A 27,776-nucleotide genomic window follows, 5' to 3' on the forward strand; every position below is an offset into this window, starting at 1 on the left:
GTTTAAAGCCAGGCAACTTTACTGCAATGGCCTGGCTTCCCAAGCTGCATCTCTGGTTTCCCAGTATCAGATCTGTCCCAAACTAACAGGCACGGGCAGACTCCTCTTTCCAGCTGGCAACTCTGGGCACTCCTGTAACACCTTGCATAGGTTTATATGCAATTTCTATTAGCCACGTATGTAAAGAGCCACAAAACTTTTCCCTGCCCGAGCCCAGTTCCTAGGCAGGGAAGCACCCATACAATAATGACATTTGATGTTTCGAGTCCAAATACTGCTTTCTTTTGACATGGTCACTGTGCTTGTTGGGCTGTGGGCTAAGAGTTGGTCTCCATTTCAGCTTCTCTACACTCCTGCCCCATCCCCCTAACAGGGCAACAAACAGCTCAGAGGAACATCAGAACAGGACATCAAGGCATGGACTGAGCACCAGAGGGGAGGCTCTGGCTCACCACAGCCCCCCACATGACACGCCTTCAGCCCTGAGCTGGGATTAGCAGGATGTTGTTGAAGGTCATTGCAGGAGCAAGATCCACCTTCTACCTGTCACGCACTGTGCAACCCTCCTTCTCTCATGGTAATTTTTCCTGTTGCTTTAAAGTCATTTGGAAATCCAGATCGCTGGGAAGAGAGCAAAAGAAGCGTTTCCCCATGTTCGCTGCACCAAGGCACACTCACAATTCCTACTCCTGTTGGTCCTGTCCCACTGGGATTCTCCCTCCTTATTTTAAATCAGGCTTTATGCTCTCAAATGACCTTCTCTCCCAAGCAAAGATTTAAATCTAGACAATGCAGAGATGCCAGGGAGAAGAGGTGCTCTGCCCTCTTTGGACCCAGTTCACTCATTAGTTTCAGTCCCACTTTCCAGTGTCTGAGTCAGCAAAGCAAATGTACAACATTAGGTGTGGTTCCTCCAGCTATTGCCTCCACCAGGTAGTGATTATGTGGAATGGGAAGTGTGCCATGGGATAAAAAAAAGACAGTTAACCACAGAAGCCAGGCATAAGATGGGTGACAGGAACAAAGGGGCACATGGTGTTGGAGGATATTCAAAGAAAAAGAGCAGAGACAGATTGCTCAGCACCTCCATCCACACTTTCTTGGTGGGGAAGGAGAAAGAAAAGGGGAGAAAGGGGAGTGCTAGAGAAGGCAAGACCCACGGGTACTTTGGAGGAAGAGATATTCCAGTGGGTGGTTAGAGGAAGAAAAAAATCAAGAGAAAGCCAGCATGCCCTGGGTGATCTGGAGGACAGGGAAGATGTTAGTTACCATTTTATAGGCATCGGTCAGACACACACACCCTGAAGAGACACAATAGAGAAAGAAACAGCACATGGGTAGGACATGGATCCTCCCCAGAGGAAAGGACGTGGCTGTAACATGCAGTGCCAGGCATGTGAAGGTGACACAGAAGACAAGGGGGAGGACAGGTTAGGTCAACAGAAGAAGCAGGTGCTTCTCAGAGGAAACCTGTAAACCATGAAGGAACTGTGCTCCTTTGTCCTTTCACAGGGATGCTGTTCAGCAACCCTCCCTGCCCAAGAATCCAGTTCTCTGCCATCCAGGTCCATGCTATGCATAGCATCTGTGCCCTGCAGCCTCTTTGAGAACTTTCCAAGTACCAGAAATTAACTTCCACCTCTTGCCAGGGCAGCTTGGAAAGCAGTTTCTAAGATGCCTTCAGCACATGAGCCCTGAGCTGCAGCACCAGCAGCACTCCCTGGGGCTTCTGGTCTCACCTGGCTGAGACTGTGCCTCTGTATTAGACAGTGATCCCTTGTCACCACCCTGGAGCTCTTCCAGCGCCTTGGCCAGGTCCTTTCAGCTTTCCCAAACACCCCGACACAGAGGCCCTTCCTGTTTCTCAAGTGCCCTAAGACTTGCTGTTGTCTCACAGCAGGATCCATCACAAATGACTTAAAATGAGAATATTTTAAGCATATTTTTACAGTTCTCTGCTCAGTCAGTTGCAAAGAAAATCTTTCACATACATTCCACATACAGGGACTCATATGTGGGTCTCAGTTGCTGAAGAAACCACTCCTGAGATTCCAAATGTCCTCAGATTCTCTGCAGAAGAATCAACCCAGGTAATGCCAGGTCAGAGTGAAGTTCCACTGCTGATCCTTTAAGCACAGCTCAGTTATACTAATATGCTTATCTGGTGGTATGTAGCAGACCAGAGAGACTGAAGCAGCTGGGGATTAAAAAAGGGAACACACCAAGAACCTTTCAGTGCTGCCAAAACATAACATCCTCCCTTCCTCCTAGAGAGGTACAAATGATGATAGCTTTATCCTCAGACCAATGCTTTGACTACTTTGCAGGCACTAAGAATTTAAACAAAACAAAACATTCAGCTTCTCACACTTCTCCAGAAAGCAGAAACTCCCAGTACCCCCTCCCCATCCACATGGCAAAAATTTCCATCTTTCACTGACAGCTTCTTAGACACAGATATGTTTTTATAATGAAGAAATCTGCAGTATTTTGATATGTGGGTGCAGCATAAAGTCAACTGAATCCAATACCAAAGTAAATAACAAACACTCATTACCTAACTGTATTAGTCATTCATTCACTTGGTTGCCTGCAACTCCCATTTAAAAATAAATTAAAATTTAAATTAAATTTAAGAAATTAGAGACCCCATGTTTAAACCAGGTGTAGGAAATCTTAAAGTATAAGAGCTGACAAACTCAAAGTGCCTTGTTTAGGAATGAACAGACCTGGCATCAGGAACATTAGCCTGTAGCCAGGTCTATCCAAGGCTTGCCTTTCCCCCACCCCTCTAAAAGCCAGATCCTCTGGGTAGGGCTCAGGACCAGATTCAGGGTAGCCCGATTCAAACATCTTCTCTTGTGAAGACAAAGAGGAAGCTCTAACATCTTTCATCAGCACCAGAGGCGTGTGGTACATGCTAAGGAAAGAAGGCTTGAAGGAACAGAAGACTGACAGACTGTCTCTTGCCAGGCCTGGGACGTGTGCTGTTCACTTAGAGCTGTCACACAACAGAAAAGAGACCTTACCATCCTCAGGACTCAGTCTCCCAGCTGAAGCCTTCCTCCGAACCCTGAGAAAAAAACCAGGCAGCACTCATGAGATAGCCAACAAACCCCATCACCTGCCAGCCATGGCACGATTATCTAGGACACCAGAAGGTAAATATGGAGCAAGCTCTAATAAACAAAACAAACAAAAATAACCCACAAAAGAAACAAACAAAAAACAACAAAAAAGGGAAAGCTGTTTGGACTAGACATGGTTCAGCCATGTCTGCTTGCTTTTCACCCCTCCAATTCCCAAAGCAACAGAGGTTGTTTTTTCACCCTCTGAACTATTCACCAGAGGCAGGACAACCAGTTCCACGACCGTCCCATCCTACAGTGCACAATGTTGGGAGACACTCTCAGCCCACCTTCCTAAACCCAACTGCCCACACTCAGGGGACCAAGTGCATAAGAATCTACTGAAAGGGCAAGCAGGAGCTAGAGGAGCACCTAAGCACAATGTTTAAGAAGCCAATACCACCTCCTTCAGTTCAGGTGCTGAACAGAAAGAGGGTAAGAAAAAAGCCACATATGCCCACAACAAAGAAAAAATAACAGCAAAAAAAGAGCACACACACACTTAAGTAATTTAATTAAGTTGTTCCAATGAAATGTTTCATTGATGTGCCTTGAAGTTAAGGCATGCCCCCATCTTGAAACTCTCTTGTTTCAGAGCACCAAGCTTTTAAGATCACCTCTTCTGAAGCAGCTGAAAACTCTTTGCCACGTTCAGACTGAGGAGCTGGCTGACAAGTACCGATCCATTATTTGATGAAAGCTTTGTATGGTTCTTTCCACACCAACCTTTGCCCAGTAGGGTGGGAAACAGTGTTGAAGGGCCCTCCCTCCTCTCAAGCCTCCGTGCTTTGGACAGAGGACTTGCTTAACTTTTGTTACAGCCTACACAGGCAGCAGTGATTGATCTCAAATTCCACCATCCCCACCACCTTAAGAGCACCTGCTCACTGTCCCACCAAGGCTCTTACCCTGTGCTAGCTGTTAGCTGCCCTGCAGAGGCAAATCTTACCACCCTTTTAGGCTACTGTCCTTCTTCCTGCCCCTCCAGTCCTTTCTCTCACTCAAGGACTTCAAGGTTGCCTCCAGTGAGCAACAGAGGACCCTGGGGCAGCTGAGAAGAGTTTTGTCTTTTGGTGTTTTTTGGGGGTTTTATTGTTGTTTTGGTTTGGGGTTTTTTTTGTGTTTGGGTTTTTTTTTGGTTGGTTGGTTTTTTTTTTTTGTTTTGTTTGGTTGGTTGTTTTTTTTTGTTGTTGTTGAGCTTTTTGTTTGGGGGTTTTTTGTTGCTGTTTTGGGGTGGGTTTTGGTGGTTTGTTTTTCCCCCCCACACCCCCCCAGACTAACCTGTCATGGTAGCTGTGCCCAGGTTCACCTCAGATGCAGATATTCTCAACACAAGCCCAGGCACCAAGGTCTGGGGCAGGGGAGGCAGGTCAGGAAGGAAACCAGCACTCTTGGGACTCCAAGGCCCTATTTGGGTCACCGCCACTTATTGCAGTACTCTGATGGGCACTCTTGGTTCCCCAATGCTCTGGCATCCCATATCCCAGACTGGCTCCATCACAACTCTCACCTGCTACCCAATGTCCTCATATAAAGAAACCAAGGGGTAGGGCATTATGAAAGCTAGAAAGCAGAGCCTTATGTTTTCATCATTGCCATGATCCTCACAGCAGAAGAAAAATTAGTCAGTAGAAGCCCTTTGAGTAGTCATGGATTACTTTGGCTGCTCTGTTCAGATGCTTGCTGCCCTACTCACCCCAAATGTACTGCAGGGTGAGGCATCTCTGAGGATGATGAGAAACAGGAAGGCCGTTCTTGTAAAACCTCTCAACTCACCTGATGTAGTGCACAAAAGCAACAACCATTGAGCCCAAGTAAAAGGAGAGGAAACTCAGGAAGCTGAAGAACATGGCCTGGACATAAGTGGACTCTGAGGAAAGAGAAGGCATCAGTCAGCTCACAGAACAGGGACAACCCCTGTCAGAGCCAGCACTCCTGTCCTGCTCTTCCCAACATCTGGTAACAACACCCAGCCCTAAACAGCTCTTCAAAACCCATCTGCTTTCTTCAAGAAGAATTGCCAAAAGCTTTTGCAAGGTCTCCCCTCATTTCTTCACCCTTAGTGCTAGCTGCTGTGCCCATGAGACCACTCTGTGTCACACAGCACCTCCTGGAAGGGACCAGAGCTCAAATGGGTTTTGACTCATTTGCTGGTGCTTTCTGCACCATCCCAGAGGGCTGCTGGCCCAGCCATACCCTTCTATGCAGAAGGGCCATGTCACCCTGTAAAGTTGCATTGCTCTGCCAAAAGACACTGACTTTTAATAGAGGGCACAATCGTCACTTGAAGGTTCTTCGTCCGCTGCAGGTTCCAGGTACGGTTGACATTCCCTGTGAGATGCAAAGTGTAGAGCAAATATAAAAACAATCAAACACTATGATCTCTGGCCCTGATCTTAGTTCTATGCACTTGCAAAAACATCAGGGTCTGGCTTTTAATTATAATCTGTGTGTGGTTTTGCTCTAAACCTCTCTCAGACTTGTCAATATACAGACTTTTCCATACATTTACACCCTCCTACCAATCCACAACCTGTTTTTCAGACTAAAAATCTCTGCCTGAGCCTTCCATACATTGATCAAGTCTGGATGCCTGAATCCCAAGGACATCTCATCTCCTATTCCTCCAGTCCCCAAAGGGCAGTTTCTCTCACTACAGGTACTGGGACACCATTTTTGCTTTTGGCCAAAGGTCTGCTGGCCAAAAGTCCGCTGCACTTCTGTGCAGGATGCCATGCTAGTGACTTGCTATGTTTCAGCAGGGCTTAGCACATCCTGCCAGTACAGCTCTGCTGACGGCTTTAAGATAAAAGACAGACACCCAGAAGGTGACAATTTTTTTTAGGGGAGAAACTGGGGTTGGGCCTGTTGGGAGAACCCAGTATATCTGTTATTTGCAGTCTTACTTATCCTACAGGGAGGAAGCCATATGGCTTTCAGGATAGGAATGTCCCCACTCCAATTACAGCCACCACATGAGTGGTGGAGGCTTTGCTTTTACCACTGCTCAGGAAGTGGACACAGTGTTTTCTTGCTGAGAAAGGCACTAGAACAAGTCTCTTGTAAAATTATTCTCCCAAAATTACTAGTTTTTCTTGTTTCCCCAGGGCCAGGGCTGTCATAGATCCCAAGACAGTAGTAGGACAAGATGCTCTCTGCAGGAACTGCCCTCTGGGCCTACCATGAAGACAGGTAGGAGAGTCAGGTGGAGGGGAAAAAACTAAGACCACAACCAAAAAGCTATAAGCATCGTTGTCTGGGTGTCTCTTATCTCCCAAGACACCAGTGACTCCTGTGAAAAGCACATAACCACAGCAAGACAGGCACTGTACTAGCCAGGTACCTCCTTGATTGATCAAGACTATTAACCCACCTGACAATATAAAATTTATACTTCACTCTTCCTCACAGCTACCTGGATAAGACACAGCTATACGGCCATCCCATGTCATCCCACAAGAAGGTCCCAAAGGGCTCCCACTGCTCCATCACCCAGATGCAGCAACCAAATCCACCTTCCAGCACAACTTACCATGAATGGAAGAAGGCACAGAACCCCCACAGGCATAATCCTCTGGCTTGATGATGAATACCACAAAGAACTGCTCACCTGGGAAGTCCTTTCTCTGCATGGGAGGACAGAAGAAGACAGAATCCATGAGACATGAAGGAGCCTCTCCCTCCAATGCAAAGCAGAGGCAATGCTCCAAAGGCCTGAGATCAGGTTTTAGTTGCTACACAGGCACCAGCCTTACAGAGACCTGTCTGTTCTGGACAGAGATTGGTTTGTGAAGAAGGCTCCCCTCATCCTTGCTGACAATAAGCTGACCGAGTTCACCAGTATGCAGTTTGCAGTGCACCAGTACAAGCAAACCAATACTAATGCATTTATTATTTTACTTTAATTAGTGCAAATCATCTACTTAAGCTTTGCTTATTATAAGGCCCTACTACCACCACTCAGTGGTAGAAGAGCCAAGGTTAAAACAGAAGACACTTGGCTGCAGCCACTCTGATCTAGAGCCTCAGTACCTAAGACAGAACACAAACAAACACAAGCAAACACAAACAAAGTTTTGTAATATAAGTTAACACCACTTCTTCCACCTATATTAGATCATCTAATAGAAGCAAAATCTCACAACCGTACCAGAATCAACAAAATAAAACTAGGAATACATAGGACAAACCACTGAGAAAACCCAACACTGGGACAAAAATCAGCATCTCACCTGCACCGTTATGGCTGCCTGCTTAGTCATAGACTGGTAGACACCGTTGAACTCCACATTATGGTCCAGGTCATATACAGGGCACTAAAACAGAAGCAACTAAGGGTTAAACCAGGGACAAAATCTAAACTAATTTTGCAGGGAGTCAGCAGAAGACAGTGCAGAGCAGCAGAAAAAGGCCCCTCTCAGGGTAACAAATGGAACAAAGCAACCAGGACCCACTGAGAAGATAGAAAAGCTGCTCTGAAGACACAGTTTTGGCCTGCACTCACTGATCTTGACATGCTCACGAGAGGGCTGCAGTTTAATCCCAAAAGAGCACTTATCCAGATTGATCACTCCACCGTTCTCACAGGGCAGTGCATACACTCAGCTGTACACTGGTTGTGTCACACACTTTACAGTCTGTACTATATGCCGAGTGCTTACCCTCATTTTACTCTTTCCCACTACTCTCAATACCAAATAGGTTGAAAATCACCTGTCACAGTCTCCCTTTCTGCCCTTTGACCATTCAAACACATAGATGTGGGCAGGAGTTGATTTTACCCATTTCTCTCCTCACCCCAGGTATTAAAGGTGACTGCCAGGACTTTGGAGCCAGCAGCCAAGGCACCTTGCACCTCTGTCACCATCTTGCTGCTCCCACAGTGCAGGTCCATGCATCAGTCAGGGAGGTGGGAAAGGAGGATAAATATGGGGCTATTTCTCAGCTGCAAGCAACAGCCAACCTCCATGGCAGGTAACAGCTGCTTTGCCCTTCCCAGGGAAGGGGAAGAGTAATTGCATAGAGGAAATTGAATTGGAAAGATGGAGAGACCTCTTATCTGGAAATCAGAAGCTCCCCATGCTACCTTGAGCCAGGGAAGAGTCAAAGGAACAGCACTGCCCCCTTCCTCAGCTACCAGCATCCCATCCAACACCCCTCTGGGGAGAGACAGACCCATGTCACAGGGCAGCAGGGTATTAAATCTCACCAGGGGAATGTAACAAATACCCTATGGATAGACTGGAGAGGAACAGCTTGTTCACATATTTGCAACAAAAATCTCTGTACGAGTTGCTTGAATTCAGCATCTCTGCCTCCTTCCCACAGGATTTTCATTCCTCTTTCAGGGGCTCCATCACCACCACACTAGGGTGAAGCCCTTCTTAGGGCTTTTCTTCCTGTGTGGGCACAGACCCTCTTCACAGCAGGAGTCAGAACTCCAGCAGGCAGCTTCTTACCCTTCTCTGCTCAGACTTACCACAATATCCTGGACAGAGACAACTGAGCATGGGTAGACTGCATCAGACACCACTTCAATAACAACTGAATCGACATCCTCAGGAAATTTGTAGAGAAAATACTGGGAAGAAAGCAGAGTGCTGAGAGTTATGGTCCAGAAACCACCCCTGCCAGTAGCTTGAGAGCTTCCCTAAGGAAGCTTCCAAGCTGGGCTTTGGAGTTGGATGTGAAAGGCTTTCATAAATATTCAGATTTCAAATATTCGGACCTTACACTACAGAAGAGCAGATTAAACATATACAGACAAGTCTCCCACTTGCACACCACACTGTTAGTCACAGATATCTTCAACATGCGGGATACAGCATAGCATCTACTCCTCCTTAAGCTTTTTTCCACCTGATCAAGCTAAAGTGACTTCATGTTATACCCCACTCTGTTGTCTGTTGCTATGAACAATTTCCAGGTGTTTCCATACTGCTGGCTGTACTTTATATGGAACATATCATGGAATTTCTCTCAGATGGGTTGCCTCAGACCGAAAAATATTAGGTCAAATGGTTGAAATGCTGTCAAGAGTTTAATAAATAAATGCCTGATACAAGGTTTAGGATTTAGGGGGTTTGGTTTTAAGAGCAAAGAGTAATAGAGATTTCTCTTCTCACTTCAGCTTTGAAAATAATTCAGCTATAGCTCTGAAAAAAATTTGGGAGAGACTAACATCTGCTAATATTCCTACTTTTCCTGTGAGGGCAAGGAATGGTGTTCCTTGTGCTTCCATGCTTTGAGCAGGCCCACAGGACAGTCTGTGGATCAGGAAATACCCTTCCCTGTCCCGGCAAGGGCCTTTTCAGATTTGGGCAAAAGATGTCACAGGAAACATCATTATTTGTGTACTTTTCTAGTAAAAGTTTGATATACTCTACCAGCCAGCTGCTGGAAAAATAGGGTGCCTGTGCCTCCCCCAGCAGGCAGTTTGTTGCAAGGGGTCCCATCATCCTGCTTGGAGCCCAGACCCCAAGAGCTCAGGCTCAGTCACAGCTACTGTGAGGGGCTGATGGGCACCTCACTCCACCTCAGAGGGGACACAAGGCTGAGGACTGCCACCAGCCACCTTCCTCCCTTCCTTAGGGGAAGCCACCCCAGGAACCAGCACGGCTCCTGCTCCAAAACAGTAACCTGAGACATTCCCAACTGGTAAGTTCCCTTTAGGTCACATAAAACTTAGTGCTGAGCAAGGGCCGGCTGTTTCTTATTTTCCTTCCCCAGAAGTAGAGCCCGCAGCTGGCAGGGCAGGGATAAGCAAGAAAACACCAGGCTTTTTTTAAGTTTATCCATTTCTACCAAAGCATTTATTCCCACCACCCCCTTCCAAGCATGGTCCCTTCACTGCTGAGGGAGTGCTGGCTCCAACCACAAGTCCTTACAAACCGAAAACTCACCAAGCCAGTTTCTTCAGCAGAGCGTGTTTTATCTCCACCAAGCAAGGACACCAGTGGTCTGAGCTCCTTGGTTTCCCAGGTGCACTACTCTTGGAAAGCTTTAGGTCCTTGCTGAAGTCACTCATGAGGGCCCTTGCATAATTTTCTTTTCAAGGCACGCTTATACCAGAGTACAGAATTAACGTAAGGGGCATTGAGATCTACAGTTCTCTGCTGCACAGACTAAGTGGTGTAAATACATCCACACAACACTCCTGACCTGTAGTAGCCTAATTTCTCCTGCCCTCAGGCATGAGTTGGGATCATGACAACAGCTCCTTCAGTTGTTTTGTTTGTCTTTTTTGTCTTAGGGTTATTCCAACACCCATTTAGATTCTGTATTGCCTTCCCCCCCCCCCTTCCTCCCACAGACTACTTAATACTTTGATTTACAAAAACCTCAACGTTATATCAATTAATAAGCACTCATCATCTACTCTATGTCTGGTCTATAATTAAAAGTCACCAATGTCATTATTAATTGTGACAAATAACAGACCAAAGTCACAAAGTTAATTCCAGGCCAGATCCAAAACACTCAACATCCAAATTACAAGATCTTAAGTAATGGAGGTTTATAAAGAGCCACCACCATTCCCTATGCTTCTATAGTATAAAACACTGCATGTATCTGCAAACCAGCTTAAGACATTTGACAGCAAAAATTATTAGCTGGGATGCCTGGTAATAGGAAACCTAAAATTAAGTGATGTTACTAACAGTGATAGCAACAACAAAAATGGACTACCAGACAACCTGGGTAAATTACATACTTCCCCAGCTCTACGAGCTCCTGTATCACTATAGTTACTGCGAACAGCATTTTTATTCAAGAGAGGACTTGGAGTATCTGCAGGGCTCTAAACAAGGCTGCTCAGCAGGATGTGCTGTACATGTGTGCTCTCCAAACTAATAACCAGACTTACCAGGCATTTAATTTATCACCTCACGACTTGCTGCCCTGAGCAAGGAATAGCAGTCTGAGTTCTGCTGTACCTTTATAGCTTATTTATTTATGTATTTATTTTTCTCCAGTAAAGACTGTACCTTGGCAAGTCACGCTCAGGCAACTGAAACAGCACTGCCTGGAACAAGACACTGGTGCACACCACATCACTTCCCATGAAATGTAGCAGTCCAAAGGCCTCTGGACTTCTGTACATTTCTGGATTATGCTGAACTGCAGATACCATTCATTTGCTCTGGTCGTGGTTTTTGGTTCACTTAATTGCTTTGCAAGAGGACCCAAAAATGCCCCTAGATGGGCTGAGGCACTGCTACCTCTGCTATATCCACAGAAAATTCAACAGTAAGGAAGTTTCCCTGCGTCCTAAGAGGGAAATGACCTAGTCACATAAGACATTTGCTATCCCCAACAAAGCGTCACATCAACCATTTGGATGTGATAAGACATACAAGCAATGCCACATAGGACTCCTCCTTACCTGGGGCTGGGAAGGACTGGCAGTGAAGTTAAAGGCTTTGTTGGTCCTAGAAAAGAAATGCCAGCATGTTGAAGTCTAAAACTTTCAGAGTTGGAATACACACCAAGTACCTTCAGATTAAGCAAAATAAATAATCTATCTTTTTTCTTGGAAGGAAAGAGGGGAAGAGTAGGCAGACGGACCAAATCCCTGTATAACAGATACATGAAGAAATTACATTTGTATTCTCACATCCCATCTTACTCAAGTTGGAAGTTCTTGAGCCTGGTGACTAGCAGCTCATATGCAATGTTAAATGGTGCCATTGAAGCGACATCCACAAATATAATCTGGTCAGAGGGTCCTGTCTCAGGTGTTGGCTCAGAGGGACAGAGGGTCCGACTCACTTCTTGGTAATTGTAGGTCCTTTGATAGCTATAACAGACAGGGGAAGGAGAGAAGGGAAAGTTGGATGGAAAATAGGGAGAGATAGCAGTTAAAAAGTTGTTTGGCAGTCCTAAGTGACATAATTTTTCCCCTGTTACCTCTTGTGGTCTGCACAAGGGACTGACCATTCCCAACATTTCACTTCCCTTGAGGCTGCCTATGCCATCTACAGATCTGGGACATCTGCCATTTGCTGGAGGCAGAGATAATGACAGCCTGGAACAGCCACTGCTGTAACCATCTCCTGCATCAGGCAAGGCACTGCAGGGTATCTGCTGCCCAACACCAGTCACAGTATGAAGCTTCACATCTTAGATGGTCTAAGGTACCTGCAAATTCTCAGTACTTGCAGCCTAACTAGTTCTGAGGTTGCTGAAGATACACAGCAGCATCACTTTCACAAAGAAAAAACACCAAACAACCATCACACCCCAGAATAGACTCAGCTTAGGCATACCTAGGGTGAGAAATGGAAGAGAGCCCTTATTCCCCAAATGCACTGTAACACAGCAGCTTAGGGTTCTCATCTGGGAGCTTGTTCAAGCCCTACTCCAAACTAGAGCCCAAGATCTACTTGCACACACTGTAAGCAACTGTGGAAATGACAACAATGCCATGTGGTAGATTCACTGTCTAGTGACAGGCAGATCCCCAGCAGACAAGCCTCCAGGTACTCAATGTACATACTCGAGAAACAAAGAGACAAGACCAGGCTGCCAAGTAGAAGGATACCTACCAAATCCTGGTCTTCCTATGTTCAGCTGACAGTGAGTAAACATGCTTTGCAACCAAACCTTGCAATCTACACAAGTAGCAAGATCTAGCACTTGAGCAAGGCTGATGATGGATACAGCTGGCAGACAAGTGTGTTACAAGGAAGAGACTCCAGTCTACTTACAGGCCTCGAAAAATTAGTGGGACCTGCCACGACAGAACTCCCTTCTGTTGGCGAACTACAAACAGTACAGGATATTGCAGGTTCTCAGAGCTGCTGTTCACATATACCCGCATAGCATCTACCTGTGGGAAGAGAAAGGAGAGTACAGATAAGTGTTAGCTGAAGGTAAAGAACAAGACAACTTCAAATCTGGGTGGGAGAAGCCTGTCCCCCTTCCTCAGTCTGACCTAGATGCTGGCAATATCCACAAGATCAACAGTGTTTGTCACTGGACTGGTTATTCAGATCCAGAGGTCATTTACCAAAGTGACTCCCTGCTGCTGCTCTAATCCAGAATCACAGCCCCGTTCCCAGGTCAGGGGTGACTGTCAGACAAGACACAGTGGACAAATTCAGCAGACTTAAGAGAGTTCAGTAGGTTCCACTTACCCAGTTGGGAGCAACCTGAATAACTGGTGTTAAAGAATTAAGCAAACACACATAGACCCAAGGCTACAACTGATAATTTTCTTGCTTAGACTCTTATGCATACAACTCAATCAATTATTGGTAAAGTCACAAAGGTGACTGAAGACAATGTTAATAGTTAGGAATGAAAAAGCAGGTTAGCAGCTAGCACCTCGTCCTGCTGTAAATGATACCGAGATGACCATAACTCATATATACCCACCTAACAAAACAGAAATGCACTGATCACTGCTTTCAATTGGACGAGGAAGGCTGCTTTGGTTTGTGAGCAAGGGGTTTAATGCAGCCCACTGCAACAGCAACTGAAATCTCTCCTTACATTATCTGGCCACCACACAGCTGCAGAGGTAGGACAGCTGTGGTGTAGGACAGTCGGTTTACTATTTGCTTTGAGAAATAAGCAAACAGTTTGTGTGCGCCAGAGGAAAATGGCACCATTTCCACATGAATAGGACATCTCTTCAGTCACCTCTCCAGAACTGCACACATTGCTCAAGAAAACAGGGTATGAGAATGCATAACTCATCAGAAGAGATATTACATCTCTATTAAAGGCCTTTAATTGGTAAAAGCATATTAGGCAGATAATATATACACATTTTTAAGCCCACCACGTCTTGAAAGATTAGAGTGGACTCTGAATAGATCAGTGACTTTTCACAGATGTCTCAACTTCATACCCTCCAAGAAGTGTAAAGGTAGAAGGGGGTGCTACCTTCTGAAAAAACATACAGAGTTAGCAAGGTAGCAGAAGGGCAGCTACCTGACATGTCAGCTTATGCTTACACTGAGGATACCAGGGTCAGAGAAAGGGCTTGCATCTGCAATCACAGGTCTGAAAGAAAATTTCTTATTTATTCTTGTGTAGTGATTCTAAGCTCACATGGGAGTTTAGTTTACTGAAACAAACCACACTCTTGATAGCCATAGTCATTATCAATTTTCCTGCCATCATCACCATGGATACAGCCACCAATTCCTGAAAGATAAAGTCTTCAGCAAAAACCATCATTTAATTAAAATCCCCTTGAGATAGAAGGGTGAACACTGGAATCTTTCTTCCATTGCCTTCTGGTATCTAAACCTTTGTAATTCTCTTTTGGCATGCCTTCCAGCTTTTCTTTCTGAACACAGAAAATACATATTCAATTTTATTTCAAAGTAAATTTCACCATAGGGTGCTAAAACCAAGTTAAGAAAAACACCATCACACAATAAGACTCACAGGTAGCATCTGAAGGGCATCAACACACTAGGCCACCACCACCAGACATCACTGGAAGGTTATTCTGTGGTTTCCTTAATCTATGGGGCTGTCCTGCTTGACTGGAGAACCAAGCCAGCACGTGTGGGTATAAATGGGAAACGTAGGGACTGGGCTGAACAAGCTGCTGCTTGTTTGTGTGTTTGCAGTAGTCACTGTGACAAGGAACAGGGATCCAAGTGAAGCAACATTGGAACTGAACGAGAAAACAAGTCTAAGGAACATGAAGGCATGATGGTCAAGCCAGAGTCCTGCAAGCATATGGAGGCGTTCTCCATCCATGGGGAAACCAACTGTCATTGCAGAAAGGATGCATTTCAGCTACCTTCCCAGCAGATTTTTGCCCATGAAACGATTAAAATAAGCCCACTTCCACAGGTGAAGTGATTCAAACAGCCGCTGTCTGGACACTGCTCAGCACATCAGCACAATGCAATGGAGAGCTCCCATCAGACTCCAAGCAAATAGCACTACTGCGTTACGCATCCTCTACTACTCAAATACAAGCTAGACATCGGGAAATTCTCTTCTGCGCTGACTTCACAAATACAGAACATAAGCTACTACATGGGTTATGCATACGTTGCAGTCAGGTTTGCTTTAAATGAGTACAATTCACCTGTTTGCATTTGAAGAGAGTAAGTTGCATTGTTACTTCTTCTAAAATCTCAATTTAAGAAATGTAATGGCTATTTAAAGTATATGCTAATGTTAGTGCTGTTAAAGAAAAAGTACCACTTTTACAATTTGCCCCGGATTTGGACACAGAATTGAAAGCTGCATACACATGAGAATGCCTCTTCTTCGCACCTCAGATCTTCTCTTTCAACAAACTGAGTATTTTCAATATTTATTCTAAAAGGAAAATACACAAACAGAAATTCACAAACTGTTTACAAAAAGTCAGCCAACAGAAAAAACCTGTTCTGAGGTATCTTACAAAAAACAGGACAGAGGTCCATCCTTCTGTCATTAAAATAAACAAGTACAGCTTTTGATATCTATTAAGATACAGTAAGAATAATTCTATGATTTAATCTCAAGCCTCCTGGAAATCCCAGTTCTTCCCACTATTTCATTACAGTGCATACACAGCAAGTAATTTATCTCCAGTGGCACAGAATATATTTTCCAGCTTTATTATTTTCTCATGCATGCCATTTGGCTTACACAAGAATACACACTGCCTGCATTCTACAGTGTATTATTTGAGGAGCCATGGCCATGTAATCAAATACTACTTCATAAGCAGACAAGCACTACACCGCCAACACAAGACCTTCACTAGACATTTTAGGTGATCTTAAATGTCTGTTGGGTCAGTTTGTGGAATTCCTAGATTTTAATCTGGAGAGGGGAACACCACAGCAAGGCCACATCCTTCTACGTATGCTGATGCAAGGAAGTGTTTTCTTAATATTCACCAAACAAAGTATAGCCTTCCAAGTCCTGTCCAAAAAGGAAGGATTTCCTACCCTAATGCAGTTTGCAAGGTATTGAGGCCTGCCATTGCATCCTTCCTCCCAAAGGAGCTTTGCTAGACCCTTGTCTACCTCGTAGAGCTCTGCAGCAGATGTGAGCAATGTGTTCTGCTTCACAAATAAGCGAAGTTTCACATGGGCAGACCAGAATGACTGATGCCTACCACTTTCATACAGCTCGTATCCAAACAGAAAGATGAGAAAACAGCCCTCATCTGCTTTGAGAGTACATAGCAGTAGGGGCTGGAGCCTTATAGAGATGTAATCCTAAACACACCTTTGGGTGAATGAGATCCTTCAGCCAGTGAGGCTTCCCATGGAAACAGCAGCTGGAAGCTTGTGGCTGGAATTAGGCTAGCTTACAGAGGTACCTGTATTGCAAAAGTTGCAGCACTATTAACTTGACTTTCCTCCCCACTAAACCAGATTGGAGAAGGGGATCAGAGCACCAGCTGAAAGATTTACACTCAGACTCCACCTCATACTCTGTAAATCTCAGCCGAAGACAAACCTTCGTGACTGTGCCATGCTTCCATCTCAGCCTTCGTGACATTCCGTGACATTCTGCCAATGAAGCCTAGATCCCAGGAGCAGCAAGTACCTGCATATCGTAGCTTGCCGTGGGACAAGGCAGGCCCTTAAATCCAAAGAGGACAGGCAAGTCACTTAGAAAATTTCCCTTAGAAACCTCTGTTAAGAATCCACTTTGAAATGGCGATTCCTGCCCTTGCAGGAGACAGTAACTTGCAGTGCTTAACAGAACATAAGCATCCCATCCTCATCCTTTGTAATCCCATCATATCCAGAACCTGACTGAGCCCTGAGCAGGGTGTCTCCCCAGATGGAGACTCCACAACCTCTCAAACAACCTATTCCTGTTTTTGATTGCCCTCACAATTAGAAAAATAATATAAATAAATAAATAAAATATACAGATGGAATTTCCAATGCTTCAGCTTGTGCCCATTGCCTCTTGTCCTGTCACTCTTGCCCAGCCACCAACTGAGAAGAACCCAGTTTCTCCTTCTTCATTCCCTCCCACCAGGTATTTATACACACTGATGAGATGCCCCTGAGCCTTCTCTGCTCCAGGCTGAACAGTCCCAGTCCTCTCAGCCTCTCTTCATAGGAGAGATGCTCCAGTACCTTCATCATCTTCATAGCCCTTCATTGGGGTCTCTGCAGTATGTCCATGTCTCTCATACTGGGGAGCCCAGAATTGAACACAGTAGTCCAGGTGTGAAAGCTTTGTAACTGCCCAAGGCAAATCTGTAGAGCATTACTCCCCCATCTTTTACAAGACAAAGCCACCTCTGTAAGAGCTTCCTGGACAAGCCCAACAGTCAGACTTCTCAAACAGTGACTCATTAGTGCTCCATTCACACACATTTTTACCCTGACACCCTCCTGCAAGCCTTAAGGACCATCCCTGAATCTTGCCAAATGATTTAGCATTTTTATTTCCTGGGAAAGGAAAGCTAATTAAGAATATGGCTGCAGGTACAGTACCACAACTGAAAAGTTTTGCAAGCTAGACCCAGTCAAGGCCCTACTCAGCACAGGCCTCCCGCTGCTGCTCTACATCCCAGTTTGAGATCCTGCTGTTCCTCACCCAGGGTGGCTGGAATGTCCCTGAGCAAGAGCTTCTGGCCCTTATGTGCACAGGATTGCAAATTGCTTCCGCTTTGCTGTCAACACCGATACTTGTTTCTCTTTCTGTAACCTGTAGGTGAGTACACTGAGCATATATTTTTTTGAGATCTCGGGGCTCTTCCAGATTAGATGCTTTACTCATCGGAGCAGTCAAGTTTCCTTTAAGGAAGGGGAGGCAGGAGGAGACCTGACTATGAATCAAAGACTATTAGAAGCTTACTTAACTAACAATACACAATGCCAAGATCAATTAATTCTGTTAGGGACTGATCAACTATTTTCAGGCAGCCCTGCTGTTGTGGCAACTGCCACACCAGATGCCTGCAGGCCCTGCTCAGGTAACCAGAGACTTTTGTGAGTTTTAGCTTCCGCCATATAGTTAATATGCAACTACTGAAAGGCCTCTTCATTTTGCAAAAACATGCTATATGACCACAGCAGTAACCATCTCCATTTTACAGATACTGTGACTCAAGTGTGCACAAATAGGTAAAGGGGTGCACGCAACATGTTTGGAGCCTAACTGGGGACAGTGACTGAGTCATTCAAAGCCTGAGATCAGCTCCCTGTACAGTTTCTACTGCATGATCCTCAGAAACATCAGATTAAGAGGGACGGTGTCAGAAAGCCTGCAGCTCACAGCTCTGTTACCCTCCTGCTGCAGTACTGAATGGCCAAGAAGCTGCCTCACTTGCAAGTACTTGGGGTGCATTCTTTCCACCTCACCCGCCCAAGTCACATCCCTCTGACTCTTTCCAGCAGCTGCCCAATGATGCTTCTGCTTCCCAGATGACAGATCTGTAGTCTCTCTTCTGGGCAGCACTCCATTATCCTGCTCTCCTCTTCTTTGATGCTCTGCTGACATCTCCCTTGGAGACCCTAGCCTGTTTTTCAAACTCTGATGGTCCTCAAAGCTTCAGTGTTTTCAAACAGACCTCAAAGCAATTTTGTTCATGCAACTACATGAATTCTGATCCCAAGGTTATTATGAAATTAGTAAAACTGACCTCCCCAAGATGATACCTCCATCTAGCCTAGTCTTTGATCCTGATGACCAAAGCTTGTGCAAGATGAATCTTGGAGGATACTAAGGGCGTGGCTTACTTGTAATCTTATGCCAGAGAAGGGCTGCAGCATTTCCCTGGGGGTATCAAGGAGCAACAGCTGCTGTAGAGCAAACATTCAGGACTGGGATTTCTGCTCTGCATCTAGGACATTATCAGGAGATAAATTCTGCAGCCCACATCTTACTACAAGAAAAGATTAATCACAGTCCCTGTGCCACCTCTTCATCACAAAGGCAAAGATGCAGGCCACTTAAAGGTCTAGTGCCCACCGTGGTATAAACCTCAACCATGCAGCACCTTTCAAAAGGACATTGCTGTAAATCACAGAATGGGTGGAGGTTGGAAGGGACCTCTGGAGATCACCTAGTCCAATGCCACTGTTCAAGCAGGGTCACCTAGAACCAGTTGCCCAGTCAGGTTTTGGATATGTCCATGGATGGAGACTCCACAACCTCCCTAGGACACCTGTTATGGTGTTTGACCACTCAGTTAAAAAAAAATAAAATTCTTCCATCTCTCCTAGAGAAGGGCAAGGGAAGGAAAACAAGAGCTTTGGTGATTAACACTTTGATGGGGAGAAGCCTGAGAAGGAAGAAAAGGTCCCTTCCCTCTGCTGTGATCCAGCAGCTAGACCCCTCATTTGGTCTCCATCTCTACAAAACTAAACTGACCATACACACAATTACTCAGCTTTGCTGACATTTCCATTATCTTATAATATTTCTAGTGTTATACTAGTAAGAAATATGATTACCAAAAAGAGGGAGGCAAGATTCTCAAGGCTCAATATTCTTTAAAATTTAAGCACTTACTCTCATTTCTTACCCAGATGAAAACTGGTATATGCTATATTACCACCATACATGACTTCTCTCCATCTTTCCTGGATTCAGCACTCTGTATTTGCTGTAACCCTTTAACCACTGGTCAGAGCTCCTTTGCTCTGTTCCCATGAAAGCCCATGTTCAGGTGCCTTGAATTCTTTTAGGTCTGATAGTATCTGAGGCAGCATTCAGCTGCACCAAGGCAGGACTACCTCTGGCCTAGGTATGGACTCACAGGTGTGATCCCATTACACTTTCATCCACCTCACCTTTCTCTCTGCACTCTCCACAGGCAAAGCTGCTTACCAGGCCACACTTAAATAGGGTGCTTCAGACAGAGAGGAACATCAGAAATTCGGAAGCAACATTTACAGAGCAGCTCATTAAGAAGATCCCAGTGTATTTTACATTTCACCTCAATATATTAACAATTCACTTGCAGCGAATACCTCTGCTCTTCCTGTGTTTGCACACAGCCCAGATCAATCAAGAGCATCACAACACCTAGTTCCATCAAAATCTTTATAATAAAAGCCCAGGTAAAAACCAGAGTGATTAAGAATTTGGACAGATGGCAACTGAGGTTCCAGTCCATCTAGTTAGTTACTCTGTCATCATCGCCACAGTGACACAGGGCCTCTCATGGGCAGATCCTGCATTCCAGTGGAGGTGCCAGATCCCAGCCCCAGGATGCAGCTTCACTGTCCCCTCTCACACATCTCAGGGATACAGCAGCAGCTCCCAGCAGCACAAAGCTTTGATTGATGGACCTCTGCCTGACATAAAAGCTGTTCCTCCAAAACATGGCAATAAAACAGGTGGGATTTCTCTGGGCCAAATCAGCACAAGAAGTTCCCAACTAACAGTCCCTCCAGATCCTCCACACCAGTTGCAAATGAGCTTGGGGATATCACAGCAACAATGTTCAGCAGAATCTTGGTGCAATTATGAGGAAGCTTGGGAAAGTAGAGAAAGGATTAACATTTAACCGCAATCAGGGCCTCTCTTATTTGCTGTCAATCACTCTGATTTTGTGCTACAGAGTGAAAGAAACCCTAATTAGTGTGATATAGAAGAACATTTTGCCCTGCAGGGTGGACTGTCTAGCAGAAGCATCAAAAGGGACAGGGATAACAATGTAGCACCTATGAGTTGATGTTTGTGCTTTTTCAGGATTTCTTCCAGTTAACCTACCTGAAACCTTTAATTCGTGTTTTGCTTCTAGATTCTGTTGTCTTGATATAGACAATATACACATTTTCATGCAACAGATTTAATGAATTGACCACTGAGCAAATGCTAATAGTACCATCTTTCCCTTTGAAAGTCAGCACTTGGCATTTGCCTCAAGGGCATTATTTCCAGAAAAGTATTTTTAGAAGAGTGTAAAAAAAGCAGGAGGTGAAAAAAAAAAAGGTGAATTACTTAGTTCAAACATGATTCTCCCTCCACACCTTTCCAAAGATTATTTCAAGAACAAGCAGTTCTGACACTGACACGAGAACCCCTCCCTGCTGCTGAACCACTGCTCCCATCACATATAGCTCTCCCTCCCAACAGAGAAATAAGATCCTAATGTTGCATGTAGAGACAAGAGGAACTCCAGCTAAAAAGCACAACTTTTATTTAAAAATTATAATAATACCACACACTAGAACAAAAGACTACGAGCCTCCTCTGCATCCACCCCTACTCATTTAGCATTGCTGAGATGAGGAGGAGGCTTTGCCTGGGGAGTAACAAGAGTCAAACAGGCTGTTGTCACTCCTGCAACACCACTGCTGCTGAGGGACTTCACTTGGGAGCAGACCATTTCCATCACTGCAAAAAAAATCAGTTGCACCTCTCCCTTCCCCTTGTACACACACAGAAGGAGGCTGTCTATTTTGGTATTACAATATGGTGCTAGATTACATCTGTACCTTCCAAGCTGGAATCCTCACCTCCTGCAGTTACCTGTGATTAGGTTTGAGGTGGGACAGTCCAGGAGGAATCTTGGGAAACAACCTTGGGTACCAAATACTCCTTTGGACAGCCAGGCCTTACACAAATGTTTGTCAGCAATAACCACACTGCTGCCTTTCGTGCTGCGGGGCTGACACAGGGTCAGGACTGCTTCAGAAACTTCTGTCCCTCACATTCCTTCCCACTGCCAAGCCTCTGCCATGTGCATCTCTATTCACCAGCCAAGCTCACGACAGTTTTGTTTCTCTGATGACTGACCTTGAGCTTTTTTCTGTACTTCAACGTGGACAGAGCAGTTAAACAGCTGAATAAAGACAGAACTCACAGCACTGTATAAAAAACATGTTAGACCAGGAAAGACAAATATTTGTACTTCAGTTCTATCACCACCCTTGAGATAGGGGAACAAAAAAGAAAATAAATCAAAGAAAGAAAAGAAAGTAGATCTGAATTCCATTCTCTAGATGGGATCAGGCAGAAGGAGCCAGTCCCAAATTCACACAGCTGAACTGGACCAATATGGCTGCAAACACTGAGCAAAATAAACTGGGCTCTTGTTGACATGAAGAGTCCTTGAACTAATTATTGAGTTTGCACTTCCCATAGAGATTACACATCAGTTTAAGACTGTGGGGATGTGAATTTAAGGGCAGGCAGAAGGTTGCAACAACAGTTTCTGCTGCAAGTAAAGGTTTTCAAGAGCTCTACTGTGAAATCCTTTCCACCACCTCACACTAAGCAAAACCTTCAAATCACACCCGGGCTTTGCCACGTTGTTCGCCGCCGCACCCACACGCAAGCCACTCCTTGTGAGAGCGTTGGGGATTATCGGTCCACATTGCGACAGCACTTGGTCGTAGGCCTGACAAGGCACCAAGCCAAGCCAGTGGGCAGGGAACACATCCGGCAAACACACGCACAGGCTGCTAGTTACAGTGGAAGGTCTCAGAGTAGGATGCGTCTACAAAAGCCACTGGATTGCTGCTGTCTACTGTCACACAAGAAAGAGGTGCTTCATTTTCATACAAACCCTGAAATTAAGTGAAGTAGGATTCGGCCAGATGGGCTAGAGGGAGGGAGGCAGTGATTGAGGCACATACCTGTCAATGCCAAACTCGGCTGCTCTTCCCACTAACAACGCAACATGGGGAAACTGAGACCCTGAAAGAAAATAGTTATGAGAGTGACAGGTGTTACAGAACCTCTTTCCTTCCCTCTTATGAGATACAAGCGCCATTCTTGACAATAAAACAAGCGGAGCTCAGAGGAGCATTCCCTTCCAGCCTTTCTCTGTCTGACTTTGTGTCTTAATGTCAATAAGTCTTAATTGCTAAAAGCAGTCTGTCAAATAACCTTGGCCCACAGTTTTCTTCCAGCATGTCTGCCAGGAGTATTAAATACCTGAAGCAGCATAAACTAAGCGACAGACTTTGGGTATGTCAAGCACAATCTCGGTCACATTAATGTAATTGTTCCAGAATTAATATTTTTCATTTAAAACTTCCACTTTGAGCAAATACGTTGTGTGGACTTATGGTCTGCCATGGACATTCCCATGAGTTCAATTGCTTGCAAACAGTATCTGTGGAGCATAAATGGAAGACAAATACAAAACATATTAATATTTTTCTTTTTCCTTTTTTGAAATTTTGTCCTCTAACCAATGTCACTAGGGAGTCTCCAGAACAGTCATAAAGAAAAACTAGGAGTCACCAGCCTAGATAAAGTAGGTACCTGTTTCTGAGCACCCTGAGACTTCAGGAAGATGTTAAAAATAAACAAATAAATCCTTTTTTGAGCGGCCAGTTAAGGAACAAACTACTCTCAAATAAATAGTGTCTTCCTAACCCACAGCAGCTGGAACTCTGGGCTATGACAACCCTTGAAACAAAAGGGTTTATAACATTTCCAAATTTGCTGCCACCCCAAGCTCACAGAAATAACTCCAGGGATCACTGTCACAACATAATATCTGGTTCTTTCTTGGCTCCCAAAGTCTTCATCTCAGCAACACTTTGGATGTGGATTAAATTACGTATCTTACATGTTGTCCATTTTTGTTTTTGAACCATTGGTCATTTGTTTAAAGCCACACCAGAGCAGCTATTTCTATGCCCAAAGAAAAACATCAGCATAAAGAAAGTAAGGAAGGTTGTTTCTGAAATTCTCTGTGTTTCCCTAAGTATACACAGCAGGAAATAACGCTTGCTTATGCAAACGTACTAAACGATGTGTTCTCAAACCGAGCAGATGGCACACCCTTGCATTACAGCTTTTACAGACTGCACTTTCATTCCTTAAATATCCCCTGAAACAGCAGATGAGGTCTGTATAGGAAAAGCATACCTTCCTGCCCAATAACTTCTGCACAAGTTATTTAAGGACATTTCAGCCTCTACTTACAGTGCAAATGTTTGTATTATAAATTGCTGCACTGTTCTTGGAAAGGGTTCAAACTGAGGAGAGACATTTTGATGAATTTATTCTTATTCAGAAAAAAATTTCTTTTTTAATCTAAATATCTTGTGTGATAGAGAGACGGTGACATGGGAAACAACAAAACCTGGTCAGCTTTGATTTTAAACAGGACAGCCCAACAAGAGTGCGATTTTAAGATTTAGAACAACATCCAAATTCAAGAGAGCTTTAGTTCAATGACAATTTATCTGGCTTGAAAGCATTAGATTACACATTAGAAGTAAAAACAAAATTCTTGCCAGCACCAAAGTCACCATCTGAAGGTCTGCAGGCCACTCTGCAAGAAACTGGAGCAGACCTTTCAGGCTTTTTTCCTAAAGCCTAAAAACTGATAGTCTCCTTCAAGATGTACTCTTTCTTGCCCCTCTAGGTAAGGAAACCCACAGAGAACAAAATCCTAGAAAGCCAAAAAAAATCTCAGGTGGACACGTGATTCTTTCACTTAGGGTATTCCATTTTTGCCAGAGCCAAAGTTTTCAGGACTGTATTTTCTGCTGTAGAAAACAAGGGTCAAGATTGTGTTTTCAGCAGATCCCCCTACCATTTCTCTTATCGTTTACTTTTGCTTTCTGCTGTAAGTAAGAGCATTTCGCACAACGCTGGGCAGGGTGAGGAGTGGTCAAGAGACCCCACTGAGAAGCAGCAAGAGCATTCCAAGTGCTGTGAGCTCTACACTGCCTATGCTGTCACCTCCTAGGGTTGGTTGTTTTCTTTAGAAAAGATAAATTATGTATTCAAAAGTTATTCCAAAGAGATTCTGTTGAACCTTGCTTGGCTTCAGATATCATATACTATAACTTGCTTTGATTTTTCTGGATTTGACACTATGCCTACATTTCTGCCTCAAAGAATTTCATATTAGGCTCCAGAAGTGGTGTGCTGAGGCCCTTTCAGTGTCCTGTGGGGAACAAACTAGAGCCAGCAACCAAAAAGCAATTGTGTTCAGGCCATGGAGATTCTGCAATAACAGAAGCTCTAGTGACCTTAGGAGATCTGCTGATTTAAACATCTGCAGTCTTCCCAAGTTTTTTTTTTTTTTTCTTTTACCTTCATCTTTGTGGCTAAAATGATGGGCTTCCACTCAGCATTAAGGAAAGACAGAACCTAACCTGTCCCCCTCATCATAGCCCACATTCATCTGTCTCCGAACAGGAGACTAAAGCTTTATTGCATGCATGATGTAGCAGTGGGCTGAAACTTGGGCTGCAGCCAAGACTAACATTATGAAGAAGACACACAGAAGAGCAAGGGAATACTTTAAGGTGCTTTAGATCCAGCCTGAAGAGTCCTAACACGTGAAGCCCAAAACCAGCTCAGAAGCAAGAGGTGAAAAAAATGCTCCTAGAGTTATAACAGACATGGGTGCTGCTGGAGTGGGAACTACATTCACATGTGAAACAGCAGAGAACAGTAAACACAAATTTGATCACCACCACTTATTAAACCAGGTTGGCCTGTGTTCCTGCTCCTGATCAAGGAGTTTCCCTGCAGCTAGGACAGATGGCTCTGGTCTGAGCAAGTGACTCATCACACAATCCCAGAGGAACGTATGGGTGAATTCCAGTTCTGGCTCCTTGCCTAGCGCAAAGCAGGTGCAACTTCCATCCACAGCTAGGATATGAGACACGCATTCATCAGGGGGCAGAAACACTCAAATGCATCACACTCTTTAGGCTGGAAAAAGAACTTGGTCTCTACAAGGGGGTCGTAAAGTTTAAGTCATCTGATCGAAAGACTTCTGTTGTTCTTGCTACTGTTGATTTCCCTCTTCCCTTAGATCAGTCACCTTTTTATCATCTGCAATCACAAAAGAAGGAAGGGTAACATTGTTAGCAACCTTCCATGGTGGCCCACAGCCTTTCTCACTTATTCACTGAGGGTAATTTTTTACTCATCACGCCTCAGATAGACTCCATGTAGGAAACAGCTACACATCCTCACATGACACAAAGGCTCAGCAGAGAAAACACATCTTAATCTACTGCCTACCACACCTTACAGTAAGGCTGGGCCATGTGGGATCTGAGATTGGGGCTCTGTTCCTGGTCCTGGCAAGGGAGGAGGAGGAGGAAAAAAATATCACCCACTCTTTCTCCTAAAATAGGTGCAGCCCACTGCTCAACTTTTGAGCTCATCGCAACCAAGATGCACTGCATGAATGTCCAAGAGATGTGCCTGGATTGCAGCAGCTTTGCCTACAAATGGAAGTTGGAAACTTGTTCTCCCAAGAGATACTTGGTTTTCTAAATCTAGTCCAGGTATCTCCCAAGTCATGCATTCAGCCGATCTGAGCTCTGATTAGGAAGAACTTTCATTGTCTCCAAGAGATTTCTTCCTCATGATACTCTCCTGAATCACTTAGGACCTGGTACAGGAAACACCCACAGGCACAATATTAGTGGCATTTGTGTTTCCAGCAAATTAACCATTAGCAACTGCCACAGTTTACAGTGGTGAAAAAGAGTCATTCACTTTGAATTCCCTCAGTATTTCTACACACATTTATTTTTTTTTTTTCCTTTTTGGAAGTCCTTGTATTATTGCAGTCATGGAACCAAGCATGTTTTCTCACTTGTCACATAAAACCTTCTCCAGTCAATGATAAATCCAGCAGAAACATTTTACAACTCTTGTTCAGTCTTCTGGGCAGGAACACACTGCACAGGCAGCTCCAGCAAATCAGTTCTTTCTTCATCCCTCCCAAGTAGGGACAGGTTAAATATGTGGAATTAGAGATGATCACGAGCGTGATTATTTTCTAGCCCCTATCCTGGATGTCTCCAGTTTAAACAACCCTAAAATGAGATAATCCTGTTTTCCTAACTAATTCTTCACCAGAGTTCTAATAGTGCACATCTGCCTTCACTGTTACAGCTTGGGTGCATGGTGACAGGCACAACAGCTGGTTTTATTACTGGATTTTTTAGACTCACAGTTAAACATTAAACAGCTGTGCAGAGGGGAGAATTTCAAAGTGCAGCTAGGAGAAGGAGAAGGGAACTAGAAAAGCATTAAGACTACTCCATAACAAATTAAGGCTTTCCACTGAGAGGAAGGAGTTTGTCACGCCCCTCTGTACACAGACCAACTCTAGAAGACCCTTGCAGCAGAGGTGGCTGTACTTCTCAACACAGCTTTACTTTTACAGCTCCACCTCAGTAATTAAGGCCTAAATCCTAGTTGCCAAGGAGAAAAAAGCCTGACTGCTCTCCTGCCTCAGGACACAAAGTGAAGTGTTTCTACACAGCATGTAGGAGGGCCTTCCCCCTCTGCACACACAGAGAAGAGACCTGGCAATGTATAAAAGCATAAGTGTTTCAGCTAGGTCACTTGGTCAGCATATAAGTACCCTTATTTTAATTTTACACACCCAGGAGTTGCACAGAAGGGATGTCACTTGCCTGTCTCAAATCAGCTCTGCTCCAGAGCCCTATGTCATATGTTCTTCACCTTGTATACATCTGCTCATGAAAAATCTCACAGGATTTGCTTGCACACCCATAGGACTTCCTTTGTGCATGCATACCTGTATCTCAAGGGGTAAGGAAGATGACGTGGGTGAGGAACATCCTCTGACATCAGGCAAGCACAATGCTTTTCAGAAAGTGTTAAGTCTCTAAAGCACTAAACAGGAATAACGGTGCTGTTCCTTCCTTTCTCTCATCCATCATTCAAACACCACTCATTTTCAGATGTGCCCTGGCAGCCATAACACATGAGCAACCAGAACATTTACAG

General features: G+C 44.5%; 1 protein-coding gene across 4 annotated transcripts in view; it reads right to left on the reverse strand.

Annotated features, from left to right (window-relative positions):
- The window catches only part of SIDT1 (SID1 transmembrane family member 1), a 47,128-nt gene that overhangs the window by 15,850 nt on the left and 3,502 nt on the right, over positions 1 to 27,776 (reverse strand). For 2 of the 4 annotated variants that reach the window (XM_032995677.2, XM_032995678.2), the window contains exons 2-10: positions 12,839 to 12,960; positions 11,758 to 11,928; positions 11,515 to 11,560; positions 8,608 to 8,709; positions 7,361 to 7,444; positions 6,661 to 6,754; positions 5,388 to 5,459; positions 4,905 to 4,998; positions 3,030 to 3,073 (exon numbers count right to left, since the gene is read on the reverse strand). In XM_032995677.2, coding sequence (XP_032851568.2) covers positions 3,030 to 3,073; positions 4,905 to 4,998; positions 5,388 to 5,459; positions 6,661 to 6,754; positions 7,361 to 7,444; positions 8,608 to 8,709; positions 11,515 to 11,560; positions 11,758 to 11,928; positions 12,839 to 12,960 — 829 coding nt within the window. Of the gene's footprint in view, positions 1 to 3,029; positions 3,074 to 4,904; positions 4,999 to 5,387; positions 5,460 to 6,660; positions 6,761 to 7,360; positions 7,445 to 8,607; positions 8,710 to 11,514; positions 11,561 to 11,757; positions 11,929 to 12,838; positions 12,961 to 22,660; positions 22,722 to 27,776 lie in introns of those variants that run through there. The other 2 variants (XM_032995676.2, XM_042788921.1) reach the window with 2 other exon arrangements.

The sequence above is a fragment of the Tyto alba genome, unplaced genomic scaffold, assembly GCF_018691265.1.
Source record: "Tyto alba isolate M040663 unplaced genomic scaffold, T.alba_DEE_v4.0 Super-Scaffold_14, whole genome shotgun sequence".
NCBI classification, from domain to species: domain Eukaryota; kingdom Metazoa; phylum Chordata; class Aves; order Strigiformes; family Tytonidae; genus Tyto; species Tyto alba.